Raw genomic sequence first — 21,895 nt, forward strand, 5'->3', positions numbered from 1 at the left:
ATTATCCATGCAGTAATTATCCAATGTGAGGTGCTTATCTATTTGCTGATTTAAATGCAGGTGGTGACTTTTTATTGGATGCGCAGTGTATGAAATTATATTTAAACATCAAGAAAACATCACGCATTTTTGAAAACTTTAATCAGGTCATATGTTTTGGCTTAGAGTTACACAAACATATCAACAAATTATAAACATACATTCGACCATAATGTTTTTATAAGCATAACAAACATTTCTGCAACATTTTAACACTGAACAGTTTATAAAAGAAAATAACACAAAAAAAGCATTCAAAATCTGAACATTTAAGACATACTTGGCCATTCACTGAAGGAATTCCAGTAGAAAGGCAGTGGAATATCTACATCTACCTTTTTGCTGGTTAACTTTATGTATGGCTGTGTATGCTGTGAGGCATTCTTTGAATAGTCAATTACATTTTCAATGCTGGCTCGAAGATGGTTCTCTAAAACTGAAATTGATTCACTAATCTCTGAGTTAAGTTTCTCCATGGAGAGCTCATTATAAACCTCCTGGACCTTCAATTGTGCTTTGTCTTTGTACACAACTGCATTTGTTTTTGCCACTTGTATCTGCCTGGCAAACTCCTGCATAGCCCGTGTGTTGCTGCCCTCAGTGTAAATTCCCTTCAGTTGATTAGAAAAATCATCTAGTTTCTCTGCCTTTAAAGAGGTAATAAACTCCCCTGTCCTCTGGATGCAAAGTTTTACAAGGTCACTTATTTTCTGCAGCAGGTTCTCCAGCTTCAGACCTTCCCACTCCTTCATTGCTTGAATAATGCGATCCTGAGTGGCCTTCACAGCTGTCTTTAGAGTCTTCAAAATATCTTTACCATTAACAACTACATTTGTATTGGGAAGATTGAAATTTATTTTGACAACAAAACTTTCAATGGCATCAGCTATACTCTCCATGAGGCTGGTAAATCTATTTGCAGCTCTTTTGACTGCCATTGAAACAGACCGCCTAATCTTGTAGTACAACTCTTGACCAGTGAGCTTCTCTTCCAAACCTGGCAAATGAAACTTGGTATCACTAAGGAACTTCATTACAGCATCAAGCAGGACCCTGGCATTTGACTCATAGTGCTTAAGTAGTTCTCTAACACTGTTAGAAACACGAGAGATCACATCCTGGAAGTTGATCTCTGGCATACTCTTCATGGTTTTCTCCATCACTGCTTTACTCTGCTGGCTCAGGTGTTCAACTGAGTTCTGAATTGCATCAAGTGCTCTGGGGATGTTACTGTAAGCTCTATCAATATTCTTTGCTATGGCATTCTTAAGCTTTATAGCAGCACGATTAAGGTCAAGGCCAAAGTGAGCTTTATGATATTTGTTGACAAATTCATAAAGAGCTCCTGCCATATCAGGCAGCCTGACTTTAATCCCATTCACCAGGTCAAAGAACCCATCAGGTTGCCAGCTAGTCTGAAGATTCAGCCTTTCAGAGTTCTTAAGAATAACTTTAAAACTCAGCAGGTCAGTGTCCTTGTCAGGAGATGACTGCATATGCAAAGAAAGAAGACATTTTTATGAAAATGATCTTTACATTGGGGTTTCATATTGTATAATTCTTGTCATGCAAGATCAAATCACATCAAATCAAATTGTTAGACCAATCCTAAACAAATGAGACAACTTTCTTACCAAGGATCTGGTGAAGAGTTTTGCAGAATACTGAGATGGTGATCTTCTTGTTAACTGAAATCCAACAAAGCCATCTGGGTAGGATACTGAAGATGTGATACCATTATTGTGGGAGGCGTAGCGGAATTTCACATCGGCAAAGGTTTGGCTTGTTACATCAATGTCCAGAGTGTGTTTTGGGGCTCTGTGAAATATAATCAGCATCTGATGATTTGCTTATTTTCTAAAACTGTTATTTCTGAAATACTGTAAATTAAGTTAAAATAATGATAATTATGCACAGTTACCTTGGGGCAGAAGGCTCCTCACGTTTAATTCTGCATAGAGAAATATATTGTAAAATAGGAAATTAAACAAGATTCATTGATTTTATTTCATTTCAAACAAAAATAAATTAAATTCATAGCAAGTGCCATGCGATATGTATGTATTGTTTTCAAAAGTCAGTTCACAATTCATAAAACCAAATTTAATCTTCAAATCATTCCCAGTTATTAGGGGGTCTTGAGAGAGAAATATTAAAATAATTTGCAACAAAAACTATGACATGGAAGAGTTAAAAAAATGATGGCATCATTACCTCAGATTCTGATGGAGATCGTGCTTCCAGTTCACCTTTACATCATCGTGGGTGAAGGTACATTTTCCATCCAGACTCATAGCTCCATTATCCAATAAGACAGTGGCAATAGCTTAAAAAGAATGTGCATAATAGTATTTAGTATGGTTAGCATATTACTTACCCTACAATTGGCTTGTCTTAATATATATGTCATCAAATGTTTAAATCAATCATTACCTTCTAGGTCATATGATAAGAAGGTCATGGTGGATGTGCATAAAGACTTCAGTGTGTAAACAAAGCCTGGATCGTTGTTCTCTACTTTTGCAGTCCATGTATTAGTGTAAATTGGAGAGGAAACTTTGACAGAGGTGGAGAGGGCACCAAAAGATGGAATAAATACACTAACAGGTAAGTGGAGTGATATCTCTGGGATCTCAATTTTCTGTTCTGGGATTGTTATAGCGGGCATCTCAAAATTGCATAGTGATTTAATAGGGTCATCCAGGCTGAAAGTGTGTTCACCAATGGTGAAAGATTTAGGCAAGGTAAATGGTGAAATTATGACTTCGTATTGAGGTAATTTCAAAAGCAGGAAAGCCATTTTGTCTTTCATGTATTTTGTGTTGATTTCAAAGCTGGGAACTTTGACCTTTGGCAATCCGGGCAAAGTTATATCAAAAGTGTCCATGCTGATAGAATCTGGAACTTTCAGGTTTTGTAGCTCTAAGGTAAAGGATGGCACTTGAAGGGTTGTTAGAGGCACATCAAAAGTTGGAACAGTTATGACAGGTGGGATAGAAATAAAATCCTGCATATCAACGTTTTCAAGTCGCTCATCCATTTCTCTTATAGTCTGTGGAATCGTCTTCATCCAATTAGGTACTGCTAGTGTGGTTTTTGGAATGTTAAATACGACTCCATTTTCAAATACTTTTGCAGGCAGTGAAAACAGTGTTCCATCCATACTCTTGGTGTACACTAAATCAGTAGCAACTTTAAGGGACTGTAACTGGTTAGGGCTGGTGGTCTCATCAAACTTCATTACATCCCATAGTGTTTTTTGATAAATAGGTAGGCTGATATACTTCAAAAATGCAAGATGACCTTCAACAAATTGTGCAAAATCCATCCGTATCTCAGATTGATCGTTGGACAGCATCATATCGCTGGAATGTGTAAATGATGCTAGTTGTTCCTTGCTTTTCCAAATTAACTTCTGGCTACTTGAGGTAAGAGCTAGATCCACGTTCTCCATTATATTTGCAAGACCAACATTAGATGGCTGTGAAATATCAATATTTATACAAGAAGACAGGGTTGTCAGTGGAATAAACTCAAAAGTTCCCTTTGCAGAGTGCTTTCCATTGGTTGAAAAAGAGGCAACATTTACCTCATTGTAGTTTGTGTAATTCATTGTAACATAAATTCGTCTAAGAGCAGCCTCAAGTTCTAGGTTCTCAGTCATATCCACATTCCAGATTTTAGCCTTTTTATAATCAAAATCAGAGGACAAAGCTGTTTTTACAGAGAAACGTAGACCATTAGCATTTAGATATATTATTGCATTGTTGTCAAAGGATTCTGAAAAATGTCCCTTTTCCACTATTGTTCCATCTGTCTTTCCCCTCAAAGAACTTTCCACTGAGAAATAGGATGAGAGTGCTTCAAGCTCAAGATCATGTTGCATGTTTCCTTTTCCTTCAGTTTTAAATGTTGGGAGGGTGTAAGCATATTCAACCTTCGTATTTGAGGCAAGATTAGGCTTGGTCTTGGTGTTCCCGCGAAGTTGCTGATTTAAATCCACTGTGAAAATGGGCAGGTTGATTTTAATAATATTTGCTAGGGAAGACTCGATACTCCTCTTGGTGAGACTGAAACTGCTGTCATGGTTAAATGCTGCATTTTTGTGCTCCAGTGACAGAGTTGTAGCCACTTTCAGACACCTCTTTTTTGTGAAGCTGGTTGTGCCATCAAGTTTGCCCTTAAGTAACTCAAACACAGAGGAGGAAGATGCTCCCAACTTAAGCAAAATATCAGACTGGTTGTAGAGGCCACCATTAGCATTCACAGTAATGACAGGTGACTTGAATGAGAAGTCAAAGGTCACATTTCCTAGAGCAGGTATCATGATGTTGTTCTGAATATCTGGTAATGTAAATGTAGGTAGTGTCAGCTCCCGGAGGGTCTCAGGCACATGCAAGACTGGCAATTCTAGAGATGGAAGTACAAGAGTATAAGAGGGCACTGAAAAACTTATCATAGGAACTTTGAAACTTGGTGTGCTAACCTCTTTGGGGATGAAATAGCTGACTGCAGGCAGCTCAACTCTAAAGGCTGATACTTCAATATTTAACACAGGTAAAGTGTATCCAGGAACAGTGAAGTGCTTTGGGGGCTGTTTTGATGTGTCAATATTGAATTTTTCAAAGTGGGTCCTGGCTTGATTATAAGAATTTGTTAAGGCATCAAAGATTTTGTCTCGCCCAAGTTCAAAGTGTACTCCTAAGATTTTACCATTTTCTTTTAAAGATTCATAGATGGGTTCCAGATCTAGGTTGAAAGTGTGTTTGTCCTTGTTCTTTTGGTATTGGAGTTTAAAATCAATGTCAATTGATTGTTGAGGTATGGTCAGTAGGTTTTTCAGGCCATAATCGTTCCACAAAGAAATGTCTTTAATCATGGGTGTTTTAGTCTCAAAGTATGGCAGTGTAATTTCTGGAATAGTTAGTGGGACAGTCAAAAAGTCAAGATTAGCCTCACCATCAACTGATACATAGAGGCCTGCATCATTTTCATTGTTATCTAAAGTGAATTTGTGGTTATATTTGTACTGGTTAAATCGAGCTAAACCCACCCAAAATACATGTTGTTTCTCAGAATTCACAATCATCTTATAATCTTGCTGGAGATCAAGCTTTCCAGTTAGTTTAAGAGGCAAGACTAATTTGGAGCTTCCCTTATTTTTGCAGTCAAAAATTATCTCAAATGGTTGGGCCAGAAATTCACAAGAATTTGATATGGTTCCACTGACTCTTCCAGTCAGTTCTGCATTGTGTGAGGCTGTTAGTTCAATTCTGAGACCCTCTGTTTGGGCTTTAGCTGTCAGACTTATCACATTTTTCTTCATGAAGGGTGTCTCTGTCTCAGCACTTACATCAATGATAATATGACTCAGGATGACAGATTCAGCCTTGACTGATTGTTTTGCTTTTAGGATTTTGCTGTTTGTTTCACCATCAAAGGTTAGCTTTGCAGTACCTACGTTGACACTAAAGTCTAGATTGCTCTTGTGAATGCCTTCATCAGCATAGTCCTTGATTGACCATTTCCCATTACCCACATTTCTGCAAGTCACAGAGATAGTTCCAGATTCAAATTGAGCTGCAGCGTTTTTTGTGAATGTGGCTTGACTTGAGATTTTCATAGAGGGGATGTTCAGCTCATGATTGTAGGTTGTGTCCATATTCACAGATATTCCATTCTTTAGAACAACTCCTATACTGTTTGTTAAGGCAGCTTTGTAAATTTCACTTGTAGACTTTGCCTCTGTCTTTACTGTTGCCTCAGCTGAAGGGCCTCTGAAAGTAAGTGAACCTTCATGATTGATAGTAAAAGCCATGTGGTTGGCTTTTATGGTCTCACTAATCACCATTTTTTTCATTTTAGGGGCTTCAATTTGAAGCATTGCTTCCAAAGAGTAACCAAGAACCTCTAATGTTGACTTTACAGTGGAAGTCAGGGTGGCTTTGAACTGTGGCTCTAAGCTTGTAGTTGTTGTATTCTGAATTGCTGCAGCTGTCATTGCTGTGTAGTGTGGTGAATTGAATCGGAATTCTCCATATAGCTTTCCAAAAGCAGGTAAACATGGCTGTAGTGAAATACGAGGCAGCTTGACTTCAGGAATGGGCAACATAGTGATCTCAAAATTCTCCAGATTTAATTTCGGTATGATTATTTCTGGGATCTTTAACTCCACAAGTCTGATCTCTCCAAGAGTAAAGTCAGGCAGGTAATACCAATACAGTGCTTTTAAGTCACCAAATGTGGCCTCAGGATCCAGCTCTGGAATTTCAATTGCCTTGATCTGATCAATGAATTCAATGATCTTCTGCTTAATTTCCTCAATGCTAATGGAGACAGATGAAACATGGATCACATCCATGATTGTGAATTCGGGTATTGTTATCACAGATGGAATGTTGATATCTTGAAGTTTACTCAGGTTAATGTCAAAAGCAGGAACATGAAGTGTGGTGAATGGAATTGTAAAATCCGATATTTCAATATGTGCCATTTTGAGAAAACTGATAGCTTCTTCCACAGCTTGTTGAATTTGAGTAAGAATTTCGTGCTCATCAGATACCTTCCGTATAAGTTCAATCAAGTTATGCAAATGTGATGAGATGTAGGCAAGCATGTTCTTGTAGGATTCACTTGCTCTTTCCAAGTAAACAAGGATTTCATCTCTTATGTCCATGTCAGAGATTCTCTGTCTCATATCTTCGAGGGTGTCCTGGATCTTCAGTTTGATATCCTTGTAAACTGTTCTGTCAATTATACCCTTCATCATCCTATAAAGCTCAGCTACCTTAGTGCTTTTCAATTGCTCTAAATACTTTACAGTAGAGGCATACATCTCTCTTAGAAATTCCCTGGATGCCTCTATTTTCTGTGGAATTTCATAAAGTATTATTTGTTCATTAATATAATTGTTTACTTTGTTGATATTCTCATTGGCTTCCTTGACAAATTCGTTGTAGTCAAAATTCTTGAGATTCATAGCAATCATTTGGATATACATATTTAAATCATTCATGTTTTGCTTAATGTCAACTGATTTCAGTTTACTTACAATAACATTAAGTAGTTCCATGGTCTTGTCTGAAAAGTATTCAAATGGAATTGACTTCAAAGTCTCCACCACTGCCACAACAGTCTTGTCGATTTTGTACTGCTTAATAAGAATGGTAGCTTGTTCTACGGCAATTTCCATCCTCTTCTTGATTTCATACCTCTGAAACAGCTCGCCCAATTTTGAGTAAGCATAATTTATTTTTCCCACAACTTCGTATTCCTCAATCCAGTTGACAATGATATCCTTCATGGAATCAATCACTTTTTCGATGTCTTCTGCTGGGATGTGATCAGACAGCTGATTCACATACTTCTCCAGTTCAAATGAGTTGATATAGTTGATCACATCCTGAACAAATTTTGTAATGTCAAAGGCATCTACTGCTTGCTTTAGTTCACCCAAAATTATTTGAAGTTTTGCTCTAATATCATACTTAGCATCCAGGTTTTTCAACCAAGTCATGCTGCCATCTTGCAACTTTTGCAGATCAATTTGACTAATTACATCTTCAAATGCATTAATGACTTTATGGATTGTACTAGTAATGCCATATATTTCATCAAATGTTTTTAGCTTATTTCCAATTATTTCCAGAATTTTTGTCCATGATCTACTTTCAATAAAAGATTTTATTTGGGCTTTAATGTCTTTTATTGTTACAGCCAAATCAATTAAGGCTTTTTCTGAAGCTATCTTAAGTTTCTCCATTGATTCTTCTAAATCATTCAAGTTAACTGCATAATCATGTGCCATAGAAATCACCTTATCCTTGGCCATGTTTAATTTGGTCTCTACATCAAGTTCTTCCATGAAGTATTGCACATTTTGTGGGACTTTTTCCAAGTTCTCTCTGAACTGCCTGACCAGATCATTGATATCCAAGCCATTGAGGTACTGCTGAAGGGACTCAAGAATATTCACAAGTGAGGTCTTCATTTTCTCAAAGGTGGCAGGAAGGTTCTCAATGAAGGGCAAATCAATGATGTGACAGTCACTGTTTTTGTCATACTTGAGGAAACCAGAGATGCTGAATTCCTGGGTGTCCAAAGCATTGTCACTTGATTCTCCAGACAATAGATTTGTGTTGACCACACTAGAGAGCTGTATTCCCATATCTGTTTCTTTGTTGTAAATACTGATGTCTTGATTGTATGCATGGTTATTCAACTTTGACTTGAATTTCCAGAAAATAGACTGCTCATTGGGGATCAACAAGCCATCAAGTTTGTTTTCAATGTGAGTTTCTGCTGAATTCCCATTTGGTAACATATGTGTGGAAGAGGCTCTCCAGTCATGAGACTTGGCAATTGCAAAAGGTTCTGCTTTCAACAGGAGCTTGCTATAGAGTTGCCCAGTGTGCTTACCATACAAATTTAATGAACCATCAGCATTCAAAATGGCATCAACAGTAAGGCTAAATGGTACTGCCATTGTACGGATGACATTCTCAAGGTGCAAAGTTCTGGAATTTAAACGGGTCTCACTTTTAAAAACTGAGGACAGTCCAGCAAATTCCAGTTCAACATTCTGCCTGATCTGGGATCCCAGAACTTCTCCAGTTGAGTCACATTTTATTGAGCCACTCAGATCAAAATAATTGATTCCACAAATGGTTTTAATCACGTCTTCCTTGTATTTGCCAGTAATGCTTCCCGTTGCCTCCAACTTTAAAGGCTCCAACTTTAGAGACCCATCATTGCTTAAGGCGATGTCAAACATCTCAACTTTACTGTTCGAGAGCACAGAGGTAACAAAAGGCTTCATGTCAATCTTGATATCATGGTTGTATGATGCACCATTGCAGATTAGATTGTCTATTTTGGAATGGAATGCCAATGTCCATAGAGTTATAGTCAGTGTATGAGTGCTTTCAGTCTTCATTTTCTGTAAGGTGCCTGTCATAGTGTTGGAGGCAGTAAGCCCATGCTTATCCAGAACAAAATTTAGTGTGTTTCTTGCATCACCCTTAAAATCATTGCCTTTAAAAATGCTGTTTAATTTAACTTCAGTTTTAGAGATCTTGCCCTTTACATTAAACTCTAACATACTGTCCTGGCCTAATGCTTTAGTCATAAGAGAAATGGAGGCACCATCCAGCCCATCAATACCAGCAGTTAAGACATTCTCAAATGTCATTGAGCTACACTGATATGTTGTTGTAAAACTTGTAGCCAAGCCATTCGTTCCAATAGTAAGTGTTCCTTTGTGTGTTCCATGACTATTTTTAAAGTTTAGCAAACTATCCAAGTTCACTTCAAGTCCTTTGTCATTCAGAGATCCCATAAGCACAGAGTATGCTCGATTTTCAGCATCATCAGCCTGGGTCTCGAATTTGAAGCTGGCTCCTTTCTTTGTCATTTGTACATCAGTTTGAACACGAAGTGCTTTTTCCAGTGCTGTAATGCTAGCATCTGACTTCAAAGACAATTGGCCATTTTTGTATTTCACTTCAGCTAAATGCTTCAGAATATCTTGTAGCGCACTTGTTTTGGACACAATGGACAACTCATTGTTGCGATATTCTCCCTTGGTCACAGTTTGACCCTGGATGAATGAGGAGTCAAATTTCAAGACAGATTCTCCTTTTCCTTCATCTTTGAGGACATCAATAGTGAAAGATTGGGTATATGTGGTGTTGGCATAAAGGGGTCCTATTTTAAAGACTCCATAAATATCTCCATCTCCAGTTAGCTCAGATGATGTGCTAGATGCTTGACTAGAATAATACAGGGAGGTTTCTAGTCCGAATGGGCTTGTTGCTTCAAACTTGAACATTTCCTTAAACTTGTCAGTACCACTCTTGCTTTCAAGTACACTGAAACTAGCATCAAGAAAGTTGTGGTTCAAGGAGCCATTCACAAGGATCTTAACATTGTCATCCAAAATGCCAGTTGCCAGAGCTGTACCTTGATGAAGGGAAAAAAAGAATATTTGAATTGACATTCTAATATATACCAAACAGTTTACTTAGTGACATGTAAATAATTAAAGTACCTTCAATTTTATAAGAAAGAGGTGTCACAGGACTGGTAGCCATAACTTTGTACTTAGCAATGTAGCTGGGAACATCATTAGTATAATTCCCCCCTTGGAATGAGCCTTCCCAATTATAGAAGTTGCTGTTCATTTTAGCAGAAACCTCTCCAATGCCAATCATGGGCAATGACAAGTCCAAGTTCTGAGCGATTATGAATGAGGGGATCCTGTACTTAGTTTCACCCACATTCAGCCCAAGGCATGGCACATTAATAGGAGGGAGTGTTAACACAGAGGGGATGTTTAGATCTGCAGAAGACATCCCTCCAAGTGGAAGAGGCAGTGAGAAGAATATTTTGTGCTTGTTGAACTCATACCGGAAGAGTGCTTCACTAAAAAAACAAAAAGTGAGACAAAACTTCTTTAAAACAAGGTTTTTGTTAGTTATTTTTAGTCACGAAGTAAATTAAAAAATACAAGTATTTCAAATTTCATTTGAATTCTTGTGGCATTTATGATGTAATAAAATAATAAAATACTCACGTATTGAAAAACAGTTGCTCTGGTATAGAGGGCAGAGCGAGCTCTGGGATGTATCTCTTGCTCCTTAGATTCTTTACATATGGAATGGCTCCTCCAAATTTTTCAAGCCAAATGTTACCTGCCTGAAGAGGCAGAATAAAATGGTTCAGATCTAAAAAGTTATAATATATAATTGCACAACAGTATTTATATCAATACATTTTGACCTTATAACATGATCAGGATTTTCAATAAAGCAATCTAACAATTCAACTGTCCAATGGATGAAAGAAAAACAATTACATTGCTTGGCTAATCAAACTTACCATGTCTAATAAAAAATTATATCCTAAAATAAATGAGTTTCAAAACACTTACCTCTATACCCTTTGAAACAATATGACGAAGTTTCATATCAGTTTTAGCCACCTTTTGATCAAGGATGTCATCAATTAACGTTTGTAGCTGGTTACGGTAGCTTTCAAGGTCTGGGATTTGTTTTGTAGCTGCAGAATTCACATCTGACTTAAACTCCAGCTCAATCTTGTTCTCATCTGCAAAACACAGTGCATCATGCCCAATGCATAAAAATTCATCATGCAATTATCATGTTAAAATAGAGAAAATTCATATGGGATTGCAATACCATATCTAAGAATGGTTTTCTGCAATGATGAAGTCTCTGGGATGTTGAAAGCTGTTTCAAGTTGTAATACAAGGCCATTTGTTTTCTTCAGACTAGCAGTGGTAGAGGCATCCAGCTGTAGAGCAGGGACAGCCATCTTAAGCATTACCATCCCATCTTCCATAGACTCCATTCTGCTTACAGACACAGACAAAGTCATTTCCCTGACTTGAGTCATATGAGTGATTCATATTTACAACTTTATTAACAACTATTATTAGAATTATTTGTGGAATTATTAGTATAAAGTGGTGATATTAAATAACTGACTATATATTTAGATTTTAATTAACAAAATATAATATAATGTATGGTACAAAAAGTGAATTCAGTGGTATTATTGCAATTTGAAATTCCAGTCTCCTACACTGTACCTGGCAAGTCCAACCAAGGACATTTGAAGATTCTTCCTGTTGTTTACATCAATTGTAATACCATTCATTTTTTTCCCTTTTACAGTGGCATCTGTGACTGCCAGTCTAATACCAGACTCAACAGCAAAGTCTGGTATTTGAAGGTTGCCTGTAAAGATTTTCCTGTTACGGTTGTATTTTAAAGTTGCAGTAGCTACTGTAGGTGTGGTGCCTAAAAGGAAGAAGAGAAATTGAATACAAAGAATATAGATTTTTAATCCAAGACTTAAGATTTTCTAACTTGTAACACATCAAATCAACTTCATGAAGAAAGTTTTTATAATTGGCTAATGATCTCATTCAGATGTAAACCTTCAACACTAATAAACATCTTTAATGACTTACCCTCAGCCTTAAGTGAAACAACCAGTGAGTCAACCTTATGACGACCTTCCTTGCCCTCCCTCAGGACTTCATAAGAGACAGTCGCTGTGTATTCTAATACATCACCAGTTGGCTGAAGTACCATCGCAAACCTAATGGTACATTCGGAGAAACTTGTTAAAAACCAGTGTTTTCTCCACATATGTAACACACTTTGAAATTAATTATTTTTTTTTATGGTTTTGAATTGATTAATCCATACAGACATCTATACATTGATTAATCCATTCCATTGAAACATTTTAAGGTTCAGGATGTAACCAGTAAATACATTTTATTTTAATCATTATTTAATTGTCTGTAATTTGGGGTGGTTCTTTAAATTCTCTTTCACCTGCCATGCATTACAGTATGACACACAAGCAATCAACAACCTAAAAGTATCGCTGATAAATCTTGTAGTATTTAAAGGGTTTAAAGGTTTTAAAGCAGCAATTAATTTGTATTAAGATGACACCATTGTTATGGGGCCTGTATGATTTTACTTATCATTGTGGTAGATTTGCCTTATTAGTCATGCAAAGATATGGAATCATTAATTATTTGAGACGTATCCAAATTATCAACATTTTTTTTTACGTGATGATGAATGTAGTGTCAGTTTTAGTATTGCCATGTTTGGTTTTAGCCTACTTACCCACTTTCTCCAGTTAGGGGGAAGTAGGGGGAATGAGCAGAGTTGAGGTTATAGTAATTAAGCATTGTACAGTAATTCATTCCAGGGAGAATTGGGCTGCATTGTGTAGAGTCAGTTTTCTGTTCCTCATTAGGAGACACTTTCTTCGTCAAAGTGGAAGTCACTGAAAAGAGCTCATTTCTGTTTATAAAGACACAAATAAAGATTATGAATAAAACTGATTCAGTTGAAGCATTGTATAATTGTGTGGAATGTTAACTAAATCTATATGCTATAAAGAATACTTTTTCATTTATCTTAGTCATAAATTTACATTACAGTTAAAACAATGTTGTTCATGTTCTTTGGTCTGAAACATCTCCATTTCTAGCTGAACATCTTCCATAAAGTCACAGATAAATAAATAATCTTTTCTAACCTAATAGTAATTATGTACACTCCATCTTTCCTTTACACTAAATGAAAGACTAGTTCATTTCCAAAAAGCCAACCAATTTGATTTTGCCCAATTCTTTTTGAGGTAGTATTAATCTTTGCTAGTTTCTTCCTAGATTTTGCTAAATATTGATGTAATATATACATTATGCTTTAAAAATACTGCCCTTCTTGTTTCTGGAAAACATCAAATTGTGTTAAATTTTGCATGAAGGAAGCTTTCACTGGAGATCAAATATGATTTGACACAAAAACAGAATCCTCTTCTCATTCACCAGAATGCGGAAGATCAGAGAATGGGTAATTTTTTATAAGACTATCCATCAGTTCTAAGCATTTTTGATAGATATATCACAGAGTTTATTTATGTGGCTTCTTCTTGCAACATGCACATCTAATGTGTATTGCACTCTTAAAACTATGGTTGATTTATTTTTAAATCTTACCTGATGCTTAGTAGTTGAGTATTTTCCTTTGTCACAGGGATGGAAAGCTTGACTTGGTTGTCACTCATTGTAAGTTTGGAGTTCAGGCCACTTTCATGGTAAATGTTTGTGTGCATTCTAATTCCAGCATCTATAAATTCAGGGAAATAGATCCCCATCTGGGAAATAAACTCCACTCCCATTGATGGCCTGAATGTGAGTTGTTGCTGTTAATAATAACAGAAAATATTACAATCAAATGCCAGCATCTGTTATTGCACAACACCAAGATTTTTTTTCCAAGGTTTGCACAAAACACCAACAATATTTAACTAGCATATCATTTGCCATTGAATAGTGTCATCATTATATACACAGTATAATAAATTTTAGAAAGTAATTATAACAGTATGCTACCAAAAATGTAACTACTTAACTATCTAAGATCAAGGCTTTAGATTAAATTCAGGCTATTTATTAAGACTCTAGTCTGAAGTTTACCATGCCACGTTCAAACTTCAGGCCTCCGGTTGCACCAGGGGCAAATATTCCAGCCAAAGAGAACTTCAGTGGAAAGCCAGAACCCGTGGGTAGGGTGAAGGCTTCATCCAGGAACATGTAGTGGGCATAAACCTCTTTATCTTTCCCATTTAACAGATTTGGCAGAAACTGCAGACATTAGAGAGGTTAGTTTGTAGATTCTTTTTAAATGGTGTATCAGGTATATTTTTTAAATATTAGTTTATAGTGTATCAGCTGGTGCAGAGGTATAATTATGTCAGTGTTGTAATGGTACATACTTGTGAAAAAAAGGCATTGTAGAAATTGTTTTTGTATGTCATCATATTTTCAAAAAGGCCAGAGAGTTCGCTGATCTTCATGTATCCCAATTCTGTTCCCATGAGCTGGAGATAGGCCATGGCTTTAGGGGAATTTTTATTGTCTTTAAGGGATTTGAGGCCCTCCCTCAAATTTTTAAAGTTGTCCTTAATCTGCTCCAAAGTGTTCTGGAATATCTGTGGAGACACGGGTCTGTAAAACCTATTTCAATTAAAAAAATACCTCATAGAATATGTTCCTTATGTCTAGTATACCTCTCTCTTCATCCTGCTTCCTTTCAAAGGAGCAATCAATTTTTCGAGAACCTTGCTGATTTGGGGTGGAACTTGGTCATTTGCCCAGTACATAGCTTTGGAGATAGTATCAGGAAAAAAACCATTTTTGCCAAACAGGGCCTCAATGGTTGGCTCTAAGCCCTCACCCTCCAGACCAATCTAGACAAAACAAACAAAAACAAAAAACAAATGGAAGACATTTAATGAAGGACCTTTAAAGAAGAAATATTATGTGTCCTTATTCAATTTAACAGGATAAAACAATACCTCCAGTAGCTCCAAGTTGAAATTATCAAGCGTGGTTGCCAGTGTTACTTCTCTGGGCAAGTAACTGGCAGAGTCAAAGATGACATTGCTCTCTACAGAACCAGTCCATGGAACATTAATCTTGTTATTATGAGAAAACTTTGTGAAGTCCATAGGAGATAAGTCCTTATCACTTTCCAAGGCTTTTTTAATGTAATCCTTTGCTCTGTATCACATGAAGAGAAAATGGTGTAAATATGTATTGATGTGTTTGTCAAAGTTGATTTTTTTTTTTTATTATTTTTTTTTTTTTACTAATTTCACATTTTCTCAAATATTTGAATGTTAACATTTATGGATTTTAACTGAAGAACAAGAAAAATATTTGTAGCAGCAACACTCTAAAATGTTTTTAATATATTACTGTAGTTCTACTGCATGTCTGCAAACTGTGTTTGTAAACATAAAAAAACCAATTATTATATTATGTAAATTAATACAATATATAGTCAAATATGCCAAACATACGTCTGAAGATTTGGGTCTTCAGTATCCAAGAGGTTGGTGATATGAGACACAACAAAGCTCTTGACCTGCAGATCTTTCTCATTTTTCAGTGTCTTCAGCACCTTCTGTACAACATCAGGGTTCTTCATTAATATTAAATATGCAGCAATACGTTTCTGGGTGGGGGCTTCAGTGTCCTGGTACTGCTGTAAGAGGGCGCTAGTCACCTGGCAGGTATGGCAAAACATAAAAAATAAAAATAAAGACACTGAAATTTAATAAATTTTATGAGAATAAAAATATAAATTAAAAAATTATGTCAAATGTATTGTTCAGTTATAGATTTGACTTACATCAGAGTCGAGTTCCATCAGTCTGAAAGCATGGATGGCTGATTTTTGAACTGACACAGAAGCATCCCGCTGGCGCATACAGCTTACAAGAGTAGACTTTAGAGATGGAAATCTCTCCATGTATTTTCCCATGACACCAATGACCTGCAGAACATTCCTGTTTAGTCTTATTCTCAATAATTGTATATGTATACTTATCTAAAATATCAATGGTTATCTAAATGCAAATTCTGCTAAGAAATTCAAGCTAAAATATTGTGTTTTACCCTCAGTGTGAGAAAGGTTTTGTCCTCATCTCCTGAGCAGTCACCCAGCATAAACTCCATGAACTCTGCCACCTCTTTTACTTCAGGAACATTAGTTGCCTGATATTCAGAGAATCTATAAAACACATTTAAACATAGTCAGTGGAAAACTAAAATGATTTTCACAATAATCCATTAAGTATAAAATATTAAATAAGGTTACATGAGGAAACATGAGGAAGATAAATAAAAAAAAACAAACAAATGACTCACTTTTTCACTGTGTTAGCAAGAGCGTACATAATGGGCTTGCTCTGTCGATGCTGGGCCGTGCTAAGCATGTCTCTGAGGCGCTGTGGACTAGCTTGTGGCAGAAGACTCATAGCATACATTATGGCATCTACTTCCCATGCTGGTTCACTGAAACCTCTCAGAATTTGCAGAATGGCACTGGTGCATTCATTGGTTCCACATTGGAGCAGAGTCTGCCAGGTCAGCCATTTGGAAATCTCAAGCATCTCCTTAACAGCCAAAGACAAGGTCTCGTTCTTCATTCCACGGATCTGGGAAACAAGTTTATGAAACAGACGTGCCCTCTCCTGATTCTTGCCTGAACGAGGTAGGTCATTAAGTGTTTTCATCAAGGTAACAATGTCCTCTTTGTTCTGGATAAAAGATGTGTCTTCCATTTCTTCTTGGAAAAGTGTTTTCTCAGATGTGCCTGTTTAAAATGAAAAGAAAGGAACCCTAATTGCATCTTGCATCTTGGAACATTCTCTAATATGGAAACCTTGTTCATATATCGAGAGGTTCCACTAGATAGAAAATGAAAAACACTTATGGCTTTTACTTTAAAAATTACTAAGATGCTCAACACAAGACCACAGGTGTATGGAACTGAATTAGGGATTGAACACTGTTGTACCAAAAAAATATTCCCTCAAAAATACCTAATCAACACAATATCTCCAATTGGTGTTCATTTTGGCTAGGATATTATTTATATCATGATTTTTATCTCCATCAAACCATTTAGTCAGTGAAATCTGTGAATGGGTTTGTTTACTTGCCTTTGAAATAGAAATGTTTAATCATTGGACTGAGGATTTTATTCAGAATAACTTTGTATTGATTGAAAGAGGGACAGTAGTTGAAGAGCAAGTTGTGTGCAAATTAATCTTTTAATGTCCAATACAAACCTGTTATACTTTATGTATTTTGTTAAGGAGTATTACAACAGAATGCAAAGAAACACCAAAAAAATATGCACAAGTAAGGGTTCATAAGGAGAGGGAAAGCTTGAATACATTTGCTATTAGGAAACACAAACCATGCCAGTAAATGTCTTTCATTAATTTTATTTTAAACTGTCATTCATCTGTTACTATGAAATTATACAATATACATACATACCATCTGTGTTAAAGATCCTGTTGTTACTCTTTACTGATTCTTGCAGAACCAGACTCTGTTTCACTTCAGAAGAAACACCAGACTGGCCCCTAAACATAATGGTAGAAATAGTTAGAAGTCTTAGTTAAGTAGAATTAGAAAAAATAATTTTGTTATTCAGGGATTAAACAAAATTGAATAAGTAATAGAATGAAACAGCGAAACAAAACCAAAATACACAATTTATTGAAATACAAGAAGAAAGAATCTGTGGAATTATAATAGATCTTTAAGGCCTGCTGCTGTTGAAGATTAACTTGTGGAGACTAAATCACAATTATTTATTTAATTAATAAATATTAAAAATATTTTTTTTGAACATTTATTAAATATTCATATCATTTATTCATACTAAATAATAATAATAATTTATTCTCCACAGTAAATAGCCATATTTAGAGTTAAGCTAAAGGTACACATTAATAAAATAAACAACAAAAAACGTAATTTTTCAACATGCAGGGATTCCTATAGACTTCTATAGAACTCTAAACCGAAGCCTGTGGTGTTTAAATTTGATGTGTTATGTAAGCAGAGTGCCCTGAGGTCATAATTATCTAGCTCTGGAATTGATTTTTGATTTTAAAATCAGTCTGTCTGATATCAAATTGCTGTGTTCAGCAACACGTTCTCACTCTCAACTAACCCAAACCCTAACCCGCTCTCACTAACACTAACCCTAACCCTCAAAAAGTGACGCCAAGGGATCCGTACAATATGTGATGATTTGGGTGTGAGAACGTGTAGTTTTAAGTTACATATTTAATGTATGCATGTCTTAATTAGCCTGACTTTAATTTATTTTGAATTTAAATATCATTTAAATGTTTCATGTCATGGAATGTTGTCATGAATCGACGACTTGCATTTCTTTGATTTTATACTCCCTTCAACTTCTCGCACATCATTTAAGGACATTACACTGGAATTACTATTGGTTTAATTTGTTTAAATTAGTGAATTATGATGTACTGGAGTATAGTTACTTACTCATGAGAGAATGGAATGAAAAGGTGTTTCTCTGTGCATTGGGCCTCTGCCATGTGCTTCTTCTTGTTGTCAAACTGATAGTTGCAGGTTTGGGTGCTAGTGATGAACTTGGTGAGAACTCCATTCTGTAAAGAAAAATGTTGTTATGTGTATATATTTCTGTGCATACATCTCATAGAGAAAGAAAGAGAGAGAGAGAGAGAGAGAGAGAGAGAGAGAGAGAGAGAGAGAGAGAGAGAGAGAGAGAGAGAGAGAGAGAGAGAGAGAGAGAAAGAGATTTATATTTATATGTCAAATTACAAAGGGTGTAACCATCACTGAATTTCTATCTTACCACGTCAAACAGAAGTGACAGAGGACTGGTGGGGAGGCTGTGAGGATTAAAATGACTGCATGTTGACAAATCCCTGACCACAGTGACATCAGTGTCTATACTGTTTTTCGAGTTGACAGTAAGGTCGGTTGGGCACCTGCCATGTATGGTAGCCTTTTTAAAACAAAACAAAAAAGAAACATTTACAATAATAACATAGAAATGGCCACACACACACACGAACATACCAGTATTCAATGACGAGACATAAATAAAATACATACATCAGCCTTTAGGTGAACAAGATTGATAAAGTTAGAGTTCCAATTACAGTCCTAAGCAATCTTACCATTATTCTATTGTGCTCTTCCTCAATGACAGGCACTAAGAGAGCAGAGATGATTCCTTTCTTTATGTTCACTATATTCTCAGGTTCGTCCTTTTCAGGATAGATGGAAACTTTGATCACCTGCTCCACCACAAAATTCAGGGGGGTCCTGAAAACACCAGAAATTCAATAAAATTAGTAAACCATCCACATTAGTAAGAATACACTATCCTTCACACCATCTGGTCACGTGTCATTTGAAACCTTAAATTGACTGCATTCACTTCACCTTTCCATAGCTGCTTTGAAGGACTCAGTTCCAGGAGTTGATGTGTAGATAGGCTGACCCTGAGCATCGATATCAGTCACTTCACTGAGTGCACATTCAGTGGTGCGCAGGACAAATTTGCACATCTGAGGAACCTCGAGTTCTACCTAGATGAAAAAAAAATGGAGATTGAGAAAAGCCACCATAATGACATTGAATATATTATTAACATATTTTATGACTTATATAAGAGACTTATCTATATAGATTTATTCTTAAACTACAGCAAGACAGCTCAGAAACTGACAAGCACACCACAATGCCATAATCATAATCTAAGATGTAAAGTTTAGCCAATATGTATTCTATTTTTTTTTCTTTATCACATTTTCATTTCACATTTGATAAATTATAGATTCCATACGCAATTTTTTCATACCTTACAAGTTACACTGGGCCCATTCTTGGTGTCAGCTGTACCAGGCACTCCATTTGTGCTCTCGGCTGTATACTGATAAACATATTTTCTGAAGTTCCTAAATCGTGTTGACACTAAAGAGACAATGGTTAGAAATGGTCAAAATAAGTAAACAATGCCTAATGAAGCCTTTTGAACATATATCTATTTTTAATTATTATAATTATGTTTTATTTTGTATTTATTTTTATGTATTTGTATCTTTTTTGCTGATCGAGGAGATGCAACGACACAATGTCATTTTAATGTATGCAGAAAAAAATGTTTAATACAATAAAGTCAGACATTTTTGTAAATTCATGTGATGTGTTTATAGGCTGTTTTCAACCAGTTCATAAACAGTTCCAAATCAGCATTTTGACCTGAAAACTTTGGACTTTTCCCTGACAGAGTGGCACCTCTGTGAGTCAACACATTCATCAATACACTCGACTCATAAACAACTATGGTACAAAGGTTAAGTGTTGATATCATTTCAGCTTGACATGGAGAAATCAAAATTCCACAGACTCATACAGGACATACTGAACATCATATATATATATATATATATATATATATATATATATATATATATATATATATATATATATGTATATATATATATATATATATATATATATATATATATATATATATATATATATATATATATATATATATATATATATATAATTCTATAAAACATTAAGGTGATTTTCATGTATAACTTACATGGGCATAATGATTCTTCTCCTGCTCCTTCATCAGTCGCTTGACTGCTGGACTCTGGACAATAACAAAATATATTCAATTTAATCCAGAAATTGTTAATAAAATGAATAAAGTTTAAGTTGTCTTCTGACTAGATTACTTCCATAACTGTTCTTGATTTGATCAACTAAATACAACAGTGCTCTGAATTTAAACCAGGCAATAAGTTACTGTAAGAGCAAATGTGGAGCAGAAATGTGAGTAATGAAATCACACATAGTTACTTTTGAAATTGTTATATAGGTTTTTTCAGGGATGGAGCAGCCCTCTGAAAATATGCTAGAAAACTAATATAATTGTAATCAAAGTGTTGTTTAGATCAGCAGATGAAGGCCAAGAGTGATGCTTTGGAATTTATTTTACATACTAGTAACAAACAAAAATCTATTATTGGGTACACCAATAAGATTACAACAAATTTCTTTAATTACTGTACCACAGAAACCAATCAGAGACTATTTATTTGTAAACATGTATAAACTGTAGTATATCTATAATGTACCTATACACTGGCAAGAGATTGTTCAATATAATTATCATTTTAGATACATTTTTATGTAATGTATGTAATAAATGGTATCATGTTAAATGTTATTAACATTTAATCACTTTTATCCAGCCATGTCATTTTAAGAAAAATATAATATAAAGCTAAATTCAAGCTTATTAAAAAAAATGTTAACTTACTAGCGAAGGCATAAGCGGTGAGAATAAGAAACAGACAGAGCTTAGTGTCTCCCATGATGGACACCGAAACGCTCAAGTCTTTGCACTTCTTTTTTTTTCCCAACTGACTCTCACTTAACTACGTCTAACTCCTAGACAGTCTGTGAGTTTTTATAAGCCTCTCCTACCCTTCACCCTGTCCTCCAATCAGATCACCAAAAACAGAATGGTATCTATATAGTGCCAAAGTCTTCCATCATTCCCACTTTTGTCAATGAAAGATTAATATTATTACAATATATTTTTTATAATAATAATAAATTAATAATAATAATAAATACTTATACATATATAGCCTAATATACTTAACCTCAAACAATAATGTAGTTCATTTATAAACTACTGGTTTTGGGATGTGATATAAAAACATATATTGTAAGCAAATGCTTACATATTTGTATTTTAAATATACATTTTATTTAGACATTTAAACATATAATGTATATATGACTTCTAAATCATTTACCCTACAAACACCCGGCATGTGAACATTGCAAAATTATATTTTACATAAATGTCCCTTGGTAAATGTGGTAGATCATTGGCTGTAC

General features: G+C 35.4%; 1 protein-coding gene and 1 long non-coding RNA gene across 2 annotated transcripts in view; one reads left to right on the top strand and one right to left on the bottom strand.

Moving 5' to 3' along the window:
* Positions 1-21,895, top strand: part of LOC310727394 — a 766,835-nt gene that overhangs the window by 27,508 nt on the left and 717,432 nt on the right. The window lies entirely within an intron of this gene.
* On the bottom strand, positions 125-21,434 carry apoba (apolipoprotein Ba). The gene is made up of 29 exons (XM_083544037.1): positions 21,306-21,434; positions 20,580-20,633; positions 19,827-19,939; positions 19,409-19,554; positions 19,141-19,288; positions 18,813-18,965; positions 18,479-18,603; positions 17,450-17,538; positions 16,310-16,757; positions 16,058-16,172; positions 15,792-15,935; positions 15,460-15,665; positions 14,953-15,157; positions 14,665-14,844; positions 14,371-14,586; positions 14,072-14,239; positions 13,592-13,797; positions 12,711-12,890; positions 12,035-12,165; positions 11,651-11,861; positions 11,238-11,410; positions 10,970-11,145; positions 10,613-10,734; positions 10,088-10,461; positions 2,473-9,999; positions 2,254-2,365; positions 1,961-1,990; positions 1,674-1,857; positions 125-1,529 (listed from the first exon to the last, which is right to left on the bottom strand). Exons 1-29 carry the CDS (start codon positions 21,358-21,360, stop codon positions 309-311), a joined length of 13,212 nt encoding a protein of 4,403 aa, XP_083400163.1. The 5' UTR covers positions 21,361-21,434; the 3' UTR covers positions 125-308.

Source organism: Silurus aristotelis, assembly GCF_946808225.1.
Source record: "Silurus aristotelis genome assembly, chromosome: 6".
NCBI lineage: Eukaryota > Metazoa > Chordata > Actinopteri > Siluriformes > Siluridae > Silurus > Silurus aristotelis.